Genomic DNA, 15,384 nt, shown 5'->3' with positions numbered 1-15,384 from the left:
AGATGGTTTTGCCTGCTAGGTTGTTATTCATATTTGCCTCACTGATTTGATGGATTAGTTATAAAACCCCTTTAATTATGACCACGCACTTTTCATAAATTGGTGTGCATGTGGCTTTGCACTTTCTGCAGTGGACGTCAAGGAAACCACCCTTTCTTTCCTTTAACATTAGATGTATAACAATGTTCAGAAAGGCATTCTTTCAGGCACCTTCTGCTTTGGCCAATAATTTCATTCCTTAAGTCAACACAGTGCTGTACACGATTGATTCTGTACATTCAACAAACTTGATTTCGTGATTTATCGTAGACCCCCACTTTTTGCGGAGCGTGGTCTTGTCAAGTTGCATAGCTCCTGCAGTTTGTCTGGAGATAAAAAAAATGACTTGCATCCACCTGTTGTCCAGTCTTCAAGCACTGGGACAAGCTGTGAATGTATGGAATGACAGCTAGCTTCTGTGTATATTTGCAGAAAGTCAGGGGGGGGGGGGGGGGGAGACTTCTTTAGAGGAACACATTTGTTTTAGAAGCATTTTGGTAATGCTCACAAGGATATGTGGATTAAAACTGGCCTCAGTTAGCCTGAGTACTTGTTTGGCAAAGCTAGTTGCCATTATGTGTAGACAGGATTTCGTTAGGGAATTTGACAGGCATAACTTAGCGAATCCCCACTTGACAAGCTTGGAGTGTCCTTAATTAGGAGCATGCAGAAATGGCTTAACAGTAATGTAAATGTATATGTAGCCTCAGTGATGAAGCAGCATGTTTATTCTTCCAAGAGTGGGACATATGCTATGAGTAAAAACGACATTTTTTCATTTTCAGTGGATGTGCTTCATTTGAAGCATCATAGCAATGAAACTTATTCATGTTTTTAAATTTTCTCAATTTATTGCACATCGTAATGCATAATGAAAATGCGTAACACGTTTAACTGAAAAATGTTCTTTTAAAAGGTGGTGCCTCTGTATTGAGGAGCTTTCAGAATTGAGGGTATGAGAAAAACAAACGAAATAGCATATTACTTTGTTTTAACAATCAAAAAAAAAAATTTATCCTTAAAAAAATTGTTTCAAACTTTGAATTCGATTTATTCTTGCTATTTGGAATTGTAAAAACACTAAAAGCGACCAGATACTATAACATGCACAGTAGTACATGCATGAGCAAACGGTATGACTGTGTCATTTCATTTCTGGATATATTGAGCAATTTTTACGGAAAAAAATGTCTAATCATTTTGGAACAGAACAAGATAGGTGCATACTTGCTGGACAAATAATCGAATTTCGCACACAAAAAGAAATCAGTTTTAAAGGTGGCAACATACCTTATTGGGAGGTTCCCGTTGGACGGTAAGTTGTGATTGTCTTCAAACATGGCAGCACAGCCTCTTTTAAAAAAATAAAAATTTGGAGGACTCTTCACTCCGCCTTAAGAGTAGGCGCCAGTGATAGCGTGATTTAAGTGTCTGCTCTCTTTTAAAGGAAAAGGCATGTACACGAACAAGGCACCACAGTAGGAGCTGGCAGATGGGAGTCATTAACACTGTCCCATCATTTACTTAAGGCAGAGCTTAAGCGTCAGCCCAATTTTTCCCAACCGCCGTCCTTGTAGTGGCAGCTTTCCGGCGAAATGAGTTGTAAACACCATCACATAAAATTTGCACAGACGGTGGATCACATTTCAGGGATGTGACCTATTAATGGAATTAGTACCTCAACACATTTGGGGGCATCCAGCTCTGCACTGTAACTGCATTTTTATCCTCATGGGCACACTTGGTATGGGCCCAACTTAGCCGGAGCATTTGTGTGCTATCTGCCCTCTGGGCATTAGCTCTAGTTTGAATTACATGAGCCAAAATTCAGGAGAAGGGCAGTTTAATTGATGTCAAACTGATGGTATGCAAGCCAGCTGTAATTTTTACATTGTTCACATAGGTCAGTGGTTCTCAGCCATGGATGTGTCGGGGACCTCTTGTGAACCGGTAGAAGTAGTAGATGGGGAGGCTGGGTTGATCTTGTGCAGACTGCTGCTTCAGTTGCTGCTCGCAGAATTAGGATTAAGTCAAGTCTAAACTTGCATCTAAAATTAAAATGTGCGCACTTGATAAGCCAACTTGTCGCAGCCAGCAGAGGATGTGGGGAAGAGGCGACGGCACTGGTATACATGCCACCAGAAAGGATTAGACTTCTCCCAGTATTGCGCTGCTCGCTTGTCAGACACCCGGGATGCTTTGCATTGCAGCCCCCTTCAGTAGTGCAGCCAGAGTTCAAGTTCCACCAACACCGGCATGAACAAAGGCCATAGAATGCTCTCTCTCTCCCCTTGTGTTTTGCGAGCACTCTCCATTTCTGCACTCCTCTTGCATTTATATCATTTTGAGAAGCTAAATTCGGCTTTGAACCTCCATGCATTTAACCTTGCAAAACCCTTCGTCTTGCCTGGCCAAAGGTATCGCGTGACCTTTCTTCTTTCTTCTTTTGGGGGGTTTGTTGATTCCAAAATCACTTTGCGTGGACCTCCATTTTGGTAGCAGTAAAGTTATTATTCTTTGTGAAATTCATCTACTTTTTATATATTTGCTTCAACATGTGCTCTGCTGTTTCTTGCATTATTAGGCCTATTGCTGTTTTGTGTAGTTAACGGTCTATAATTCAGACTCAAAGAGGGCCAAAAATTAGGGCCTTTTAAATATAATGTACTTGACGCTAAGGGGGTCAAAGTGTTAAACCCCTGTCACACGGGCAAGTTTAGTGACACTTTCCTAAAGTGCACTTTCATTGAAATAATGGCACTTTCGGTGCACGATGTAACATGCCAAAAACAAGTGTCATTTTGAAACGATGGCAGTGCCGGTATATATGCTGCAGCACTCTGTGGAAATTAATTTGTTTTTGCATAAATGCCTTAAAATTGTCACAAGCACAATTACCCCAAGGTAATTTTCAGAGTTAATTTGTGCATCTGAATACATGTTTTTGACTGCAAAGAGCAACGCGATGTCACAGGGGCATGCTTGACCGCGCTTTTCACTAACATGGTTACTGCTGCCCACAAGCAAAACTGACCGGTTTATGCTATATAGTTATGCTGCTGACTGCAGCTATCGCGAACGTAGCTTTGTGACTGTGGTTTGCATCCTTAACCGAGAAAATGGCAACATGTCCAGACAGAGGGGGGTCATCGATGCTTGAGTTCGAAAAATGCATGAGCTGATCTGATTCAGAGCTCTGTGCATTTTTCATGCAAAATCACATTTTAAGAGCGACACATAATAATAGGCAGCATCTCAGTGCCTGTCCAACGGCGCTTCTGTGCAGCTTCAACTGTCCAGTGAAGCAGCTACTAGGTACAGCAGCGTCGTCACATCTGCACAACGTTTGCTTGGCGTATCATTGAACATGGCGTCGAAAAAGGTCCGGTCCCTGCCGCATCACGAATGTCGCAACGTTTAGAGTACCTGATGCCACTAGCTTATCGCAGTGGTGCCGCCCTCGAGCGCCCGTGGGAGGAGAGCACGTGAGGCCAGTAGTGCTGTGGTCATCGCTAGGCCTAGTTTGTTTTGCATCAAAGCCTCAGCGTGCGGCGCTTTCATATCGGCCAGCTGAATAGTGTATGGCTTACTCGTGGCACTGCCTCATTGTCAACCTTACTGTTGATAATAAGAGAAAGGTTTGACTCAGTTCGACGGCGAGTTAACAACGGAGCTAACATACGCGTGCAATGTGAGCAGGAATTTGCTTGTGTCGCAGCTACTCCTACTAGCGACTCAGTACAGGTCAGCAGTCCCCATGAAGGATTCATTCTTGACATTGCTTTACTTTATGGCTTATTATCTACTTGAAAAACAAATTCTAGCATGCTTCTTTGATAACTGTGACTGCAGGAATGTGCAGTAAAGGTGCTGGCTTGGCACGGATAGCTTGCAGGAGGCAAAACAGCGCTGCCTCCGGCCGGCATTTGAGCTCATTGTCATGTTGTCGGACGACTTTTTAGACATTAAGCTAGAAATAACTCATTGATGCCGCTTGAGATTGTGCCTTAAATATGTGATGCGCAAGCCATCGAAAAGCAGACAAAAGCCTTCGCCTGAGCGCAAACACTGATAGCGAGAGTAGCTATTCAAATGTGCACTTTGTTTTTAGTTGGTGACCATTTAACCCTTTCGCTGTTAGGCGTTTCTGGCCGTGACGCACCCCGAGTGTTGGCTTGGTTTGAGGTAACGGGCATGGCGATTTATTTTTGATTATGTTTGCTGTACAACTAACATAGTCAACGGAATGTGCATATTTCAGTGTTCTGCAGGAGTTGTTAATTAACATCATCATTATTATCAGCCTGATTATAAATTAGATAAATGAGGATAATGTAAGAAAAAAAACTGCTCAATACTTCTTGAGAGATCGAACCCAAGCTCGACTCGTATTTATAATCAAAAGAGCCTTCGCTCCAGTCCGCAGTCGAAGGTCCCGCGCGGTCAGCCATCTGAAAGTTACCGCGCGCACGGAGGGCGCACTTTCGGTGGCCCGCAAAACGGAGATAAATGGCACGTTGTGAATTCAAGATCACAGAGGGAGGGGGAAAGAGGCATGATAGAGAACGTACCGGTACGTAGGTGACACTGTAGGGGGGAAGCACGAAAACGTATTGGTACATTCGTGACCGCGAAAGGGTTAAATCTGGTGTCTTTTGAAAAACACACTCATGAGGTAAAAATTTCGAGACAATGTAATTCTCAAAAATGTATAAATATGTGGATGCCCTGCTATTGAGACTACACACTCACCTGCCGGACGAAGTGTAGTTAAAGCCCCTCCATGATGTTTTCTGCCGACCAACTCGACGTTACATGACTTTGCCAGACGGCATTACACCTGCAAAAAAAAAAAAAAAGTTATAGCTTAAGGACTCTGAAGGAAAAACAGACTATTGACTGGTAGAAATAACGAAATACAGGTTATTTGGTTGCTACAGTCAAGGTAAGAATAAGTGCAAAATATATTAGAAGTAACGACTGGGTGAGATGCGCAGCCACCGCCCGATTCAAAACGTTTAGCCTTATCCATATTGATTTATTAATTTTAAAAGAAGCAGCCGTGGCAGCGCGGCTTCGGCAGTTGCAGAATTTTCCTATTTCCTGTGACTTTTCAAGATGTAAACGGCGATTCAGTGCAAGCGCCTGCATGAAACTGCGTTATGCATACGAAAAATGAAACCAAAAGTAATATTGTGGCCTCTGAAATTCAGTATTTTCATGTTTCCCTCTCTGAGGCTGGTGCACTTTGCGGACACTGCTAGATGCACTCAAACCCAAAGTCTGTCGCTTGGGTCCTATGGGAGTGTCCCCTCTTGTCCGTTAGCTTACTCTATGGTGTAGTCGTGTTCGCCAGACTCACTACGGAATGAGTGCATTTTTGTGTGAGTGTCACTATAGATCTTTGTATGACAGTACGCGACTGACACTAAAGGTGAATGTCACTCGTTGAAAGTGACACTAAATCTGATCTTGTGACAGACAAACTGGGTGCTCAAATTAAGCAAGCTTGAATTAACAGGAGCTCGTCCTATTTTAAGTTTCCTTGTGCTGGCTTGGCCATTTTTTCTTCCTCGGGACCCTTATGGTTGGCATCTATTGATGAGTCATCTTATATTGATTCCACTGTTAGGAATTCTGCCATAGTTATAAGTGTATTGCAGTTGTGCACGTAAGGAGTACACTTTTTTTTCCCAAATATTATTGAAAGCTAGACTGGTGTGTTCATCCTCACGATAATGCATTAGCAAAAGGTTTCGCTTTGGCTACCTTAATATAACGGATGCACTCGTTGTGCAGTTGCACCCATTGCTTGAGCAAATATGGTTGTTATGTGAAAGTCCGGTCCCAGATGTCCTGATGCACTCAGTTCTAAATAATATTGTGAACAAACATTGTTGCTACATTCACTCCTTTGGGACCTGGAGGACCAACCAGAAGCAAATATGGCAACTCTAAATTACCGACTCATTAAAATCCCTTGTCTCTACTTGAATTGAGGGAGACACTGAATTTTTTAACGCGATTGTGTTGAAGGCCTGTTCACTGAAAATCTGGTGTCGGCACCGCCAATGGCGTTGTGAGCGAAAAATCACGAGCAAGGCACTCGCAGGCAGCTGACATGGCCATGCACTGACTCGACATGAGGTTGCATGTCTTTAGGTTTGGCAGGAGCTGCCAACTCAGACCTCTCTTCTTTTAATATGGGAGGGTGATATAGGATCAGCCTGACAGGACTTCTGCGTTCACGTTACCCCTAGGCCATGCAGGCACCTTCATACAGCTTAAAGCGTTGTTTTTATGTGGGCTGGTAGCCTACGCTGTCATGTCATACCCTTAAAGGCGGAGCTTAAGTACCGCCCGTTATTTTTTGCGAGTGTATTTTTGCTTTGGGACAATGTGCATTATATTAGTAAACATGAATCACCGCTTGGAATTTTCCAGCACTCAATCAGTCGTGTGAAATTGAATTTTTTAATCTGTAGTTTCAGTTTTGGTTTCAGTTTCAAGTTGCCAAGCAATGGCTTGATGCCACAAGTCAGTATGAGATCACGTGGGGCGTACAAAAATTGCGGTATTATTGCCGCTTTGTCATTTTAATTTATGCCGGCTTTGACACTAAGCTGTTCTGAATGACAGTGACTAGGCAAAGAGTTATTATATTCAGTAGAACACGTTGGGGTTGGGCTAGTTGGTGCATTGCATGAGGATAGGATGAGCCAGCCAAAACGACGCACACAGGAAAAAACACAGCTGGTCTCTTTCCTGTCTGCTTCTGTGTTCTTTACTTTGTGCGTATTTTTGGCTGGTTCATCGTTTCCTCAAGCTATTATGTTGGATTTTGTGTGTGCGTGCATGCGTGCGTGCACGCGCGCCTCATGTGTTCTAACACTCACTTGTGACTTCGCAATTTCATGCAGCTGGATCCGAACTGTATGGGAGAACAAATTCAATCATAAATTATTTACGGAGCATAGGTGACTTTCACATGGTGATCCATGTTTACTAGTGTGTTACAATTCCAAAGCTGAAAGACTAAAAAATTTGGTGTGTCAACTTCTTTAACCCATAACATGGGGATATACAGTATAGTGGAAAATCGATGACACTGTCATAGCACAGTATAATTCTACTATGGGTAGCTGCTTTGCCTTTTTTTTATGCCCCTGTCATTCATGCACAGCAGTCTAATAATTGAATTATCCACATATGATCATCTCTGGTTGTGGTTACCTTAAGTATATTTTTTCTTAGCCTAAGAATCGTTTTCTAACTGCATAAAATTTCAAAAGTGACCTCTTTGTGCACCTTCTCGTGTCAGTGGCTGATATGTACACTTGTAGGGAAATAGACATGTGGTGGGAGTAAGGATGGTGGCATGTGCAGGAGAAGCAAGAGTTGGAGCGGCAGCTACGGGAGAGTGAGCAGCGGGTGGAGCTGTTGGCCGGGCGGTGTGAAAACCGCGAGGAAATCGAGAGCTTCCAGAGCCAGGAGATGGCCAAGGTCAAGCATCTGGTGAGAGCCTCACTGGCGACCTCCCACTGTGCTCACCTCTGGGCCAATAGGGTTGACTTGTTTCATTTCGAGCGCCAACTGTGCGTGTACACAAAGTGCTAGCTGGCGATGCTGTACGAGAGGTGGCGTTCAGTTGACATGTTGTTGTGGACACATCACGAGTAGGAGTGTTGCATCATTCATAAAATGCAGTGATGCAGGCTACGAAGTAGGCGCTGCTGTTTCAGTTTGCACCTTCTGAGAAGAGTTAGTTTGCACTTGCATGGACAGAGTTAGGCAAATGAACTTATATATATCTCCAAGCTCATTGTATACATGCCATAGTGTATGCAAGTTATGCTGTAGTATATGTGTAATAGTGCCGTTCAAATGCTGATGTAGGCATGTTTGCTGGAGGGTTCATTTGGCCTATTGCAGGGCTATTGTTATCTCTCTAGTTCTACTTGCTGTACTTGCTTGCCATTTAGTTGCTTTGGACAGGTCTATTATTATTATTTATTTTTCATGTGGAGTTAGCATCTTCAGTGAGAAACGTTACAAAAACAGAATGTGAAAGAAGCAGCACAAGTGTACTTGTGTACGTGCCTGATCTTGTCGCGCCCTTCCTATGAAAACTATGCACCAATAAGCCCAAGCAGCCACTCTTATGAACTTCAGGGGGTGGATGGCATGTTCACTGGTGGTCTTGAAACACACTAATCTTTTGCTCTTTGCACAGAAAAACAAAAGTGAACATGCAGCTATGCATGAGCATGCTGAGGGTAAACTCATTGGAAATGGCTTGGGCTGGAAGTGTTGCAATGAGCAGAGTATGATGGCATTATCAGTTGAGGCTTGGTAAAATATATTGGAGGCAGGGCCCAACTATCTTACTCATGATTTCTAAATTGGGGATATGGGCTTTAGGTTTGAGTGCCATGTAATAAAAATATAATTCTAGAAGGTAAGTCTTGAGGATTTGAGTCCATATAAGCTAGTGTAGGCTGATTAGGGACCCAAAGTATATGTGCATGCTCGAGCTTGGATCTTTTAAAAGCAAGAACTGTTACAGAAAGGGCAAGGAATAACTTTTTTTTTTCTTATGTAAGATGACCACAGAACATTGTATGTGAAGGTAATGTGTACATACTTATTTTTTAGATGGTACAAAGGTTAGTTATATGAGGTCTTTTGGCACATAAGCAACTCTGGCTATAATGCCCCTACAAAGGGTGTTACGGTGTAAATGGCTGTGTATCTCGATGTCATGTAAGATGGTAAAATGGTATAGCCAAGTTCTTTTTTAATGCTTATTTAGAGTGCCCATGTTTTGTATCATTTTTCTGCAGTGTCTAAATATTTCTGAAGAATTACGGGGTGTCTGAGCTGTTAATGGTGGGTCTAAAGCACCATCATCATTTTTGTGGATTGTTAGTTGATATAGGCTAAAAACTTACCAGGTGGCAGTCAGAGATTCTATGACTTAAGTGCTATGTGGTGATGTCTGAATGAAATGCTTAAACGTGCAGCTACGACTGAAATTCACTGCATTACATGACTCTATGACGCCAGAGTAAACAGGTGCCAGAAATCATAAGACGGGTTCACCTTTTCTTGTACGGCTAGCACTGCACGTGGATCTCCATGTCCTGATGGCACAGTTATTGGAATTCGTGGTCACTTTTTGAGCAGCATTCCCTTGCTTTTTGTGAATTCATCAGTTTTGGTGGGCCTATCTCTCTGGATGCTGAAGTTGCATTGATAGAGGAGCCTATGAGAATTATTTTTTTATTGCACAGCCTGATGTGACATGTGTTTAGTAGCACAAATAGTAGTTAGTTTTCATTTTGAAGTGATCAAGGTGAGCAGCTATTTTTGTTTGAATAATTTTGAAGTAAATGATTTCAAATTGAAGTGAGTAGTTTGTACTCCAAATATAATAGCAAAAAATAGAGGCAGTTTGTTAGAGTTAAGTTTCATATAGCTGAAGATATGTTGTGCGGAATTTACTAATGCAACTGAAAAAGTAAAAAAATAACGAAATAAATACATATGCTTTCAAACTTGCTTTCGGCAGTATTCAGTCGGCAGCTACACAAATGCATTAAGCATCATAATCTCAAGCTCTTACTATGCTATTCTTCATACTCCGCTAGTTTTCATGAGAGATTTTTCAGCTATTGAAATTTCAGGCATGATTCATATTCCAGACTTGTGGTGCACCGATTCTCGCATTCCAGACTCACTGTATAACTGTGGCTGAAATTTTGGACACGTCAAAACTTGTGCTGCAATTTCTCTGACCTCGTTTGTGCAGTATACGGTCATGTGATCGTACTGCACGTGCGTAATTGTGCGTTTGTGTTGTTACCAGAAGAGACTGTGGCCTGATTCTTCAGTTACATGAAAGTTGGACATCACCAAAAGGCCTGCGCACGCGCTGGGAGTGGCATGCAGCACACCTCTGTGCACCTTTCAGAGAATACAGTAACCATGATTTCTGGAATGGTCTTATGATTAAACTAAGCTCGCATTGTTGTGTATTGCACTGGTGTGAGTGGAGACGTGTTATTGGCATTAGGAGGGAGATGCGAACATGTCCTCTTGCACCCCCAGATGCTCCAATGTGTGAAGGCACGAAGTGCACTTATTCATGCATCTATCCACTCTTCTGACACGACCATTTTTGTCTAAACACGGAAAGGTAGCAGAGACGTGCAGCAGGGTTTACCTTTAAGATCATGAGCACAAGAAACTGGCGGTGTTCTGTGAAACAAACTGTGCAGCTGCTACGAAATGCTTTGCAATCCCGGGTTTCTCATTGCGGTGGCTGTAATAACTTTAGACCACTAAAGTGCGATGAGGTGAAAGCCATTATAGCGTGGTAGATCGTAGCCCTCCACTGTGGCTTCCCCTCCCTCTCTTCTTTCTACTCCCATCTTCCTCTCTTCCTTTACGGCACGGTACATGTGTCCGCTTATAATTGTGACAGATACTGTGCCTTTTCTATCTTGTAAATCAATTTCAAACGCTGCTGATGCCTGCTGTACTAACGCCTCCTAGACATCTGGGTCTGTTTGCTGTGTGGTGCGGCATTCGAGGAAGCGACAAATGAAAGGTGCCGCACGGACGCCTGATTTGGGTGTCCGGCGGGGTCAGCTTCATGCAGTAAAAGCTCGTTAATTCGAACTCCACGGGACCGGGAAAAAAGTTTGAATTATCCGATGTTCGAATTATTGAATGGCCTCGAAAAAACTGACAAGAACCAACCCACCCAGCCCCAATTTGTGCCTACAAATTTGAAAAAACAAAACAAACAAAAAAAAAAAAGGCCGTCAGTCGTCAGCGCGTGCGTGCGTCCCTCCGTTTCCTGCTCTCAGGGTTCACAACACATTTCTTGGCAGTGCGCCAAGATGCTGCGCAGTGATAACCGCGTGTTTACCTTTTGACTTTAGCTCCAGGGGAAGGGGGGGGGGGGGGGGCAAATTTGGCAAAGTGCCAGCGCTTGTCGGGTTGGGCAAGCCTCTTGAGTATGTTCGCTTTATCATGCTATGAGCAACTGGGACGGGCGCCGTCTACTGCAATAGCAGCAAGCAGCTTTTGAAGCGAACAATGCTAAAAGCCGGCGTCATCGCGGCTGACTCGTGTGCTTTTGTTGACGACTGATCGGTGGAAGGATGGATGGCTGTCGCAAAAGAAAAAAAAGAAACAAGTTTATCCCATAATGCTCGTTTGAGATTACAGCCTTTTATGGGCATTGGCTGGGACCGCGCCAACAGTACTTATCCGTATTTCCAAATTAACAGGGCTCAAATTAAGAGTATTTAGTTGTGAGCTACGGAGGTTGTGCAGAAGAGAGAGCAGGCAGCTGCCGCCACAGCCATGCACTGACCTTGCCGCAGTCACCGTCCCTTCCCTCCAACGCCGCCGACTGCCGCTCCGGTTATGGCGCCATTTAAGTTTTACCCGCTCTTCCATGGTTTTACCTGGTTCCATCTTCTGTCCCCATTTTGCATGTGCGCAGCCTCTAATTGTGCCTTCCTATCGCGGAGGTGCTTCTTTACTTTTTTTTTCTGCTGTGTGATGTGCGCCAAGCCGCCAAGCTGCCCAGCCGCGGCGGCGCATAGTTCGAATTATCTGTAGCGAAACCGACTCGCGTTCTTATTAACGGGCTTTTTTATACACAGATCTCTATGGAGCTTGGCCGGACTAAGTAGAGTAGTTCGAATTATTGAGGTTTGAATTAACGAGCTTTCACTGTATATGCATGAATCGCCTGGTGACGTCATGACCTGTCGTGACTGTACATCGTGGGCCCCTTGTCAAACACGGCCAACATTTCATTGAACGCATCAAAGTTCACCGGCATTCTATAATCCGTTTACAGGAAAGGAAAGGTGTAGTATCTGTCACTCGCGGAATCCCGCTTTCATCCTCAGGGTAGTCAAGGGAAATTATGGAGAGCATTTCACGATCCGGGGCGTGGCGCAGTTGGTAAAGTGCTGGGCTGGGGATCCAAGGGATTGAGATTCGATTTCTGGTGGAGGTTTATTAATTTATTTTTAACTCTCGAAAGCATGACACCTTTGCTGACAACCTTCTGTCGACAACGATGAGGCATTACTGGCATTTTGCCTTTCATCAAACTTCAGCCGTTGAAGGGTGCAAAACAGTAGGGCATTGCCAGCTTTGTTTCCAGTGATGTTACAACTACTGTACAAAATCCAGCACTGATTGGCAGTTTTGTTCACATCGTGCGCGCTCATTAGAGACTTGGCAAACAGTGTGTCCCTCGAAGGATGGGTTTGTGGGCATGGCTTCTTTCAGTGACTTAATGGCTGTCATGCTTTGCGCACAACACATAATGGAAAAGACATCTGGGCGAGTTGGTACGGTGACATGGGGAATAAACAGCGCTATAGACTAGGACAGAGGTCAAGAACAGCGCCCGCCCTGTTTGTTCTGGACCTCTGTCTTAGTTGTTTATTCATCATGGCACAACTCGTGTTAACATTGCGGGGGTATTATTGTGTGGAAGTGTCAGAGTGTGCCCAAGATCATGGACTGCTTCTTGTAGCATCTTATTTTTCTGATTGTTGAACTTGAAAATACTTTTGAAATTTAATATTCGAGGCTTTTGAATATTGATCGCAGCCCAAATTGAAAATTGCATTAGTATTAACTTCATTATTCAAAACGTTGAAACATTTGCGCAGGCCTAGTTGGTACAGTCGATGCCTGTTGCTAGTCCCAGTGCCTGCATCGTGCAAACAGAGGTATCTGTGTGCCACTGGCACCGGCGTCTGGAGGGAATGGGGAGGTCCTGCTTTCCCTATGCTGCTTGCTCCCTGGCTCAGTATAGCTTTGGGTCACCCGTGTCATGGCTTCAGTACAGCTGCTGTAGAGACTACAAAAGGAATGAAACTAAGAAATTTTGCCTTTGCATGGGGCGATGGTAGAGCTACTGTGGCCATTGTGAAGGCTTGAGTCACACGTGACTCTGTGATGTGAGTAAATTGGACACGGAGTGTTGTGAAGCTGGTTGTGTTCCTGATTGAGATCCTCACCTAACTAGTGTGCAGATTGTTGTCCTAATTGGCATCAGTGAAATGCTGGAACTGCTTTGCTGCCAACTTGGCTTTCCGTGTGCGTGCAGCTTTTGTGCAGCCAGCAGGAGCTGCGGGCGGCTGACGAGCGGCTGCGCCAGCGGTCACAGGAGCTGCAGCAGGCTCAGGACCGAGTGGCTGAGCTCGAGCGGGCTCTGTCTGAGGGTGGGGAGCAGGCTCGCGCCCAGGCCTTGGAGCGGGACAAGGCGGCTCTAGAGGCTGAGGTGGACAGGCTCAAGCAGGACACCCTGCAGGTCTGTCATACCTGCAGAGGCAGGTTTCACTCCACCTGGGCTGAAGAGTGCTGGGCTCTGCACTTGCCCCGTCTTTCACCCGCAGTCATAAGCCATTCATTTTGCACAGTGTTTGTCCTTGTGTATCGGTGGTCACGCTGGGAAGGCGATTTCAAATGTCAAGATGTCAATGCTTCCGTCCCAAAACTACTGCGAAGGTTTAGCCTTTTTAAAGAGAACTTTGCACTTTGCGCACAAATTTGCAGTATTGAATCCAAGTAAACATGCACACTTAGCTGTAAGATAAATAGCAAAAGGGTTGGGGTAATGAAGTAAACAACAAGCTGGACTTCCTAAAGCCCATCTTGGGAGAACAAAAGTCACGTAGGCACCAGAAATGTTTCAGCCTAGTGATCCTATGGCCTCATTGCACTGGACATAAAAGACAGAACTGTGCAAGAAAATGTGTAGGCAGGCTCTCAGTAAACCACATCATGTTGTGCATGAAGCCTAAAAAGAAGAACAGAAAGAATATTTAACCATATTTACTTGCGTAATGAACCCACTCCTTTTCAAGAAAAAATGAAGTCAGATTGGGAGGAGGGTTCATTACGCAGGAAAAACTTGACAGTTTTTTTTTGTGGACTCTTAAATCTTTCCACCAATCAATCATTAATAAAAGCACGCGATCAGTCGCAATCATGACGGCAACTGTCAGCATCGTTTCCTTTAGAGGGCATTTGATGCTATCACACGTTTCAATAACTTTTTAGCAATGGACGGCGACCACCCCGATTGTGGCGTGATAAAGCAAACATATTGAAAATTACTATTCTTGTGCAGCAAGACTGACCAAGCAAGTCACCACTGGCACAACCACCAAGGCTGCTGGCACTCTACAAAGCCCCCCCCCCACACACACACATGCTTACACACACACCGCTAAACACACTGTGATACTATCCCTGTGCAGCACCTTGGCGTGCTGCCAAGAAATGTGCCGTGGACTGCAACTACAAGGCACAGAACGGTAGGACGCGCGAACGAACAACTTTTTTTTTCAAATTCTCAGCGGCATAAGCATGGGCGTTAGTGGAGTCCCGAGTGGGTCCACTCTATTTTAGGATGAATACATTCCTCCTCATCCAACATTGCTTTTTGGTGAAAATGCACTTACTTATTTTGGACGTGTGTTTTTATCTTCAGAGTAGTGTGCGACACAACTGTGTACACGAGTTGTAGTGTGGAACATTCACGTCTCCTGAATATTTTGGGATTAAATTTTTTTCTCATGCAGTTTTGATTTTGGCTCAACTGCTGAACGATCGCTGTGCGGTGTCACAGACAAGTTGAGGTCGCACGAGTCATGAAAAACTGTGATATACCGTTGACCATTTGCTTTTTCGGTGATTTCAACTTTTGGGAGGCTTGCGTAAGAGTTGATGCAAATTAAAACTAACAAAGCACCGTACCTCAGATCTTGTGTGCTTCTTGTGACCTCAAGTTGTCTGTGACGTACATCATAGCCATTGCTCGGAGGTTGAAGCGGGATGAGAGGAAAAATATTATTTACCACTTTTTCGCGCAGTCCATGTGGCAGTCTATGTTTTCTAATGTGCCAAGCAGAACATGCTACTAAAAATTGATATTGCAACTACTGCTAGGAAAGCAAGTTTCATAAATGCATTTTAGATGAGTGTAGTTCATGAAATGCAACAGCCTGACATTTTAAACTTGGGTCTTAATATTTTGCCCCTGAACCAGGCTGCAAGCTTGTGTACACGGGGTTGTTTTATTATGTGTGCTGCTGACTTTTTCCCCACGTTTTTCTGTCCTATCATGATATATTTTTAGTGTATACTCAATAAGTAAGGGCTTTGCTCGCACTGGTAAAGAAACATCTATAATGTTTCTTAATTTCCCTGAAATGGGAGAGAACCAGCATGTTTGGGACTACTGCATGGACTGAGAAGGACTTTAAGCATGACATGAAGCATCATTAATGTGTGTGT

The 15,384-nt window shown here is 44.0% G+C and overlaps 1 protein-coding gene across 2 annotated transcripts in view; it reads left to right on the top strand.

Annotated features, from left to right (window-relative positions):
- The window catches only part of LOC146184271 (golgin subfamily A member 1-like), a 104,414-nt gene that overhangs the window by 20,005 nt on the left and 69,025 nt on the right, over positions 1-15,384 (top strand). For both annotated transcript variants that reach the window (XM_084609317.1, XM_084609318.1), the window contains exons 6-7: positions 7,426-7,554; positions 13,190-13,393. In XM_084609317.1, coding sequence (XP_084465443.1) covers positions 7,426-7,554; positions 13,190-13,393 — 333 coding nt within the window. The remainder of the gene's footprint in view (positions 1-7,425; positions 7,555-13,189; positions 13,394-15,384) is intronic.

The sequence above is a fragment of the Amblyomma maculatum genome, chromosome 7 (assembly GCF_055883805.1).
Source record: "Amblyomma maculatum isolate TAMU_Amacu chromosome 7, ASM5588380v1, whole genome shotgun sequence".
NCBI lineage: Eukaryota > Metazoa > Arthropoda > Arachnida > Ixodida > Ixodidae > Amblyomma > Amblyomma maculatum.
Note: the sequence above shows the minus strand (reverse complement) of the source record. Positions and strands in the feature narration are given on the sequence as shown.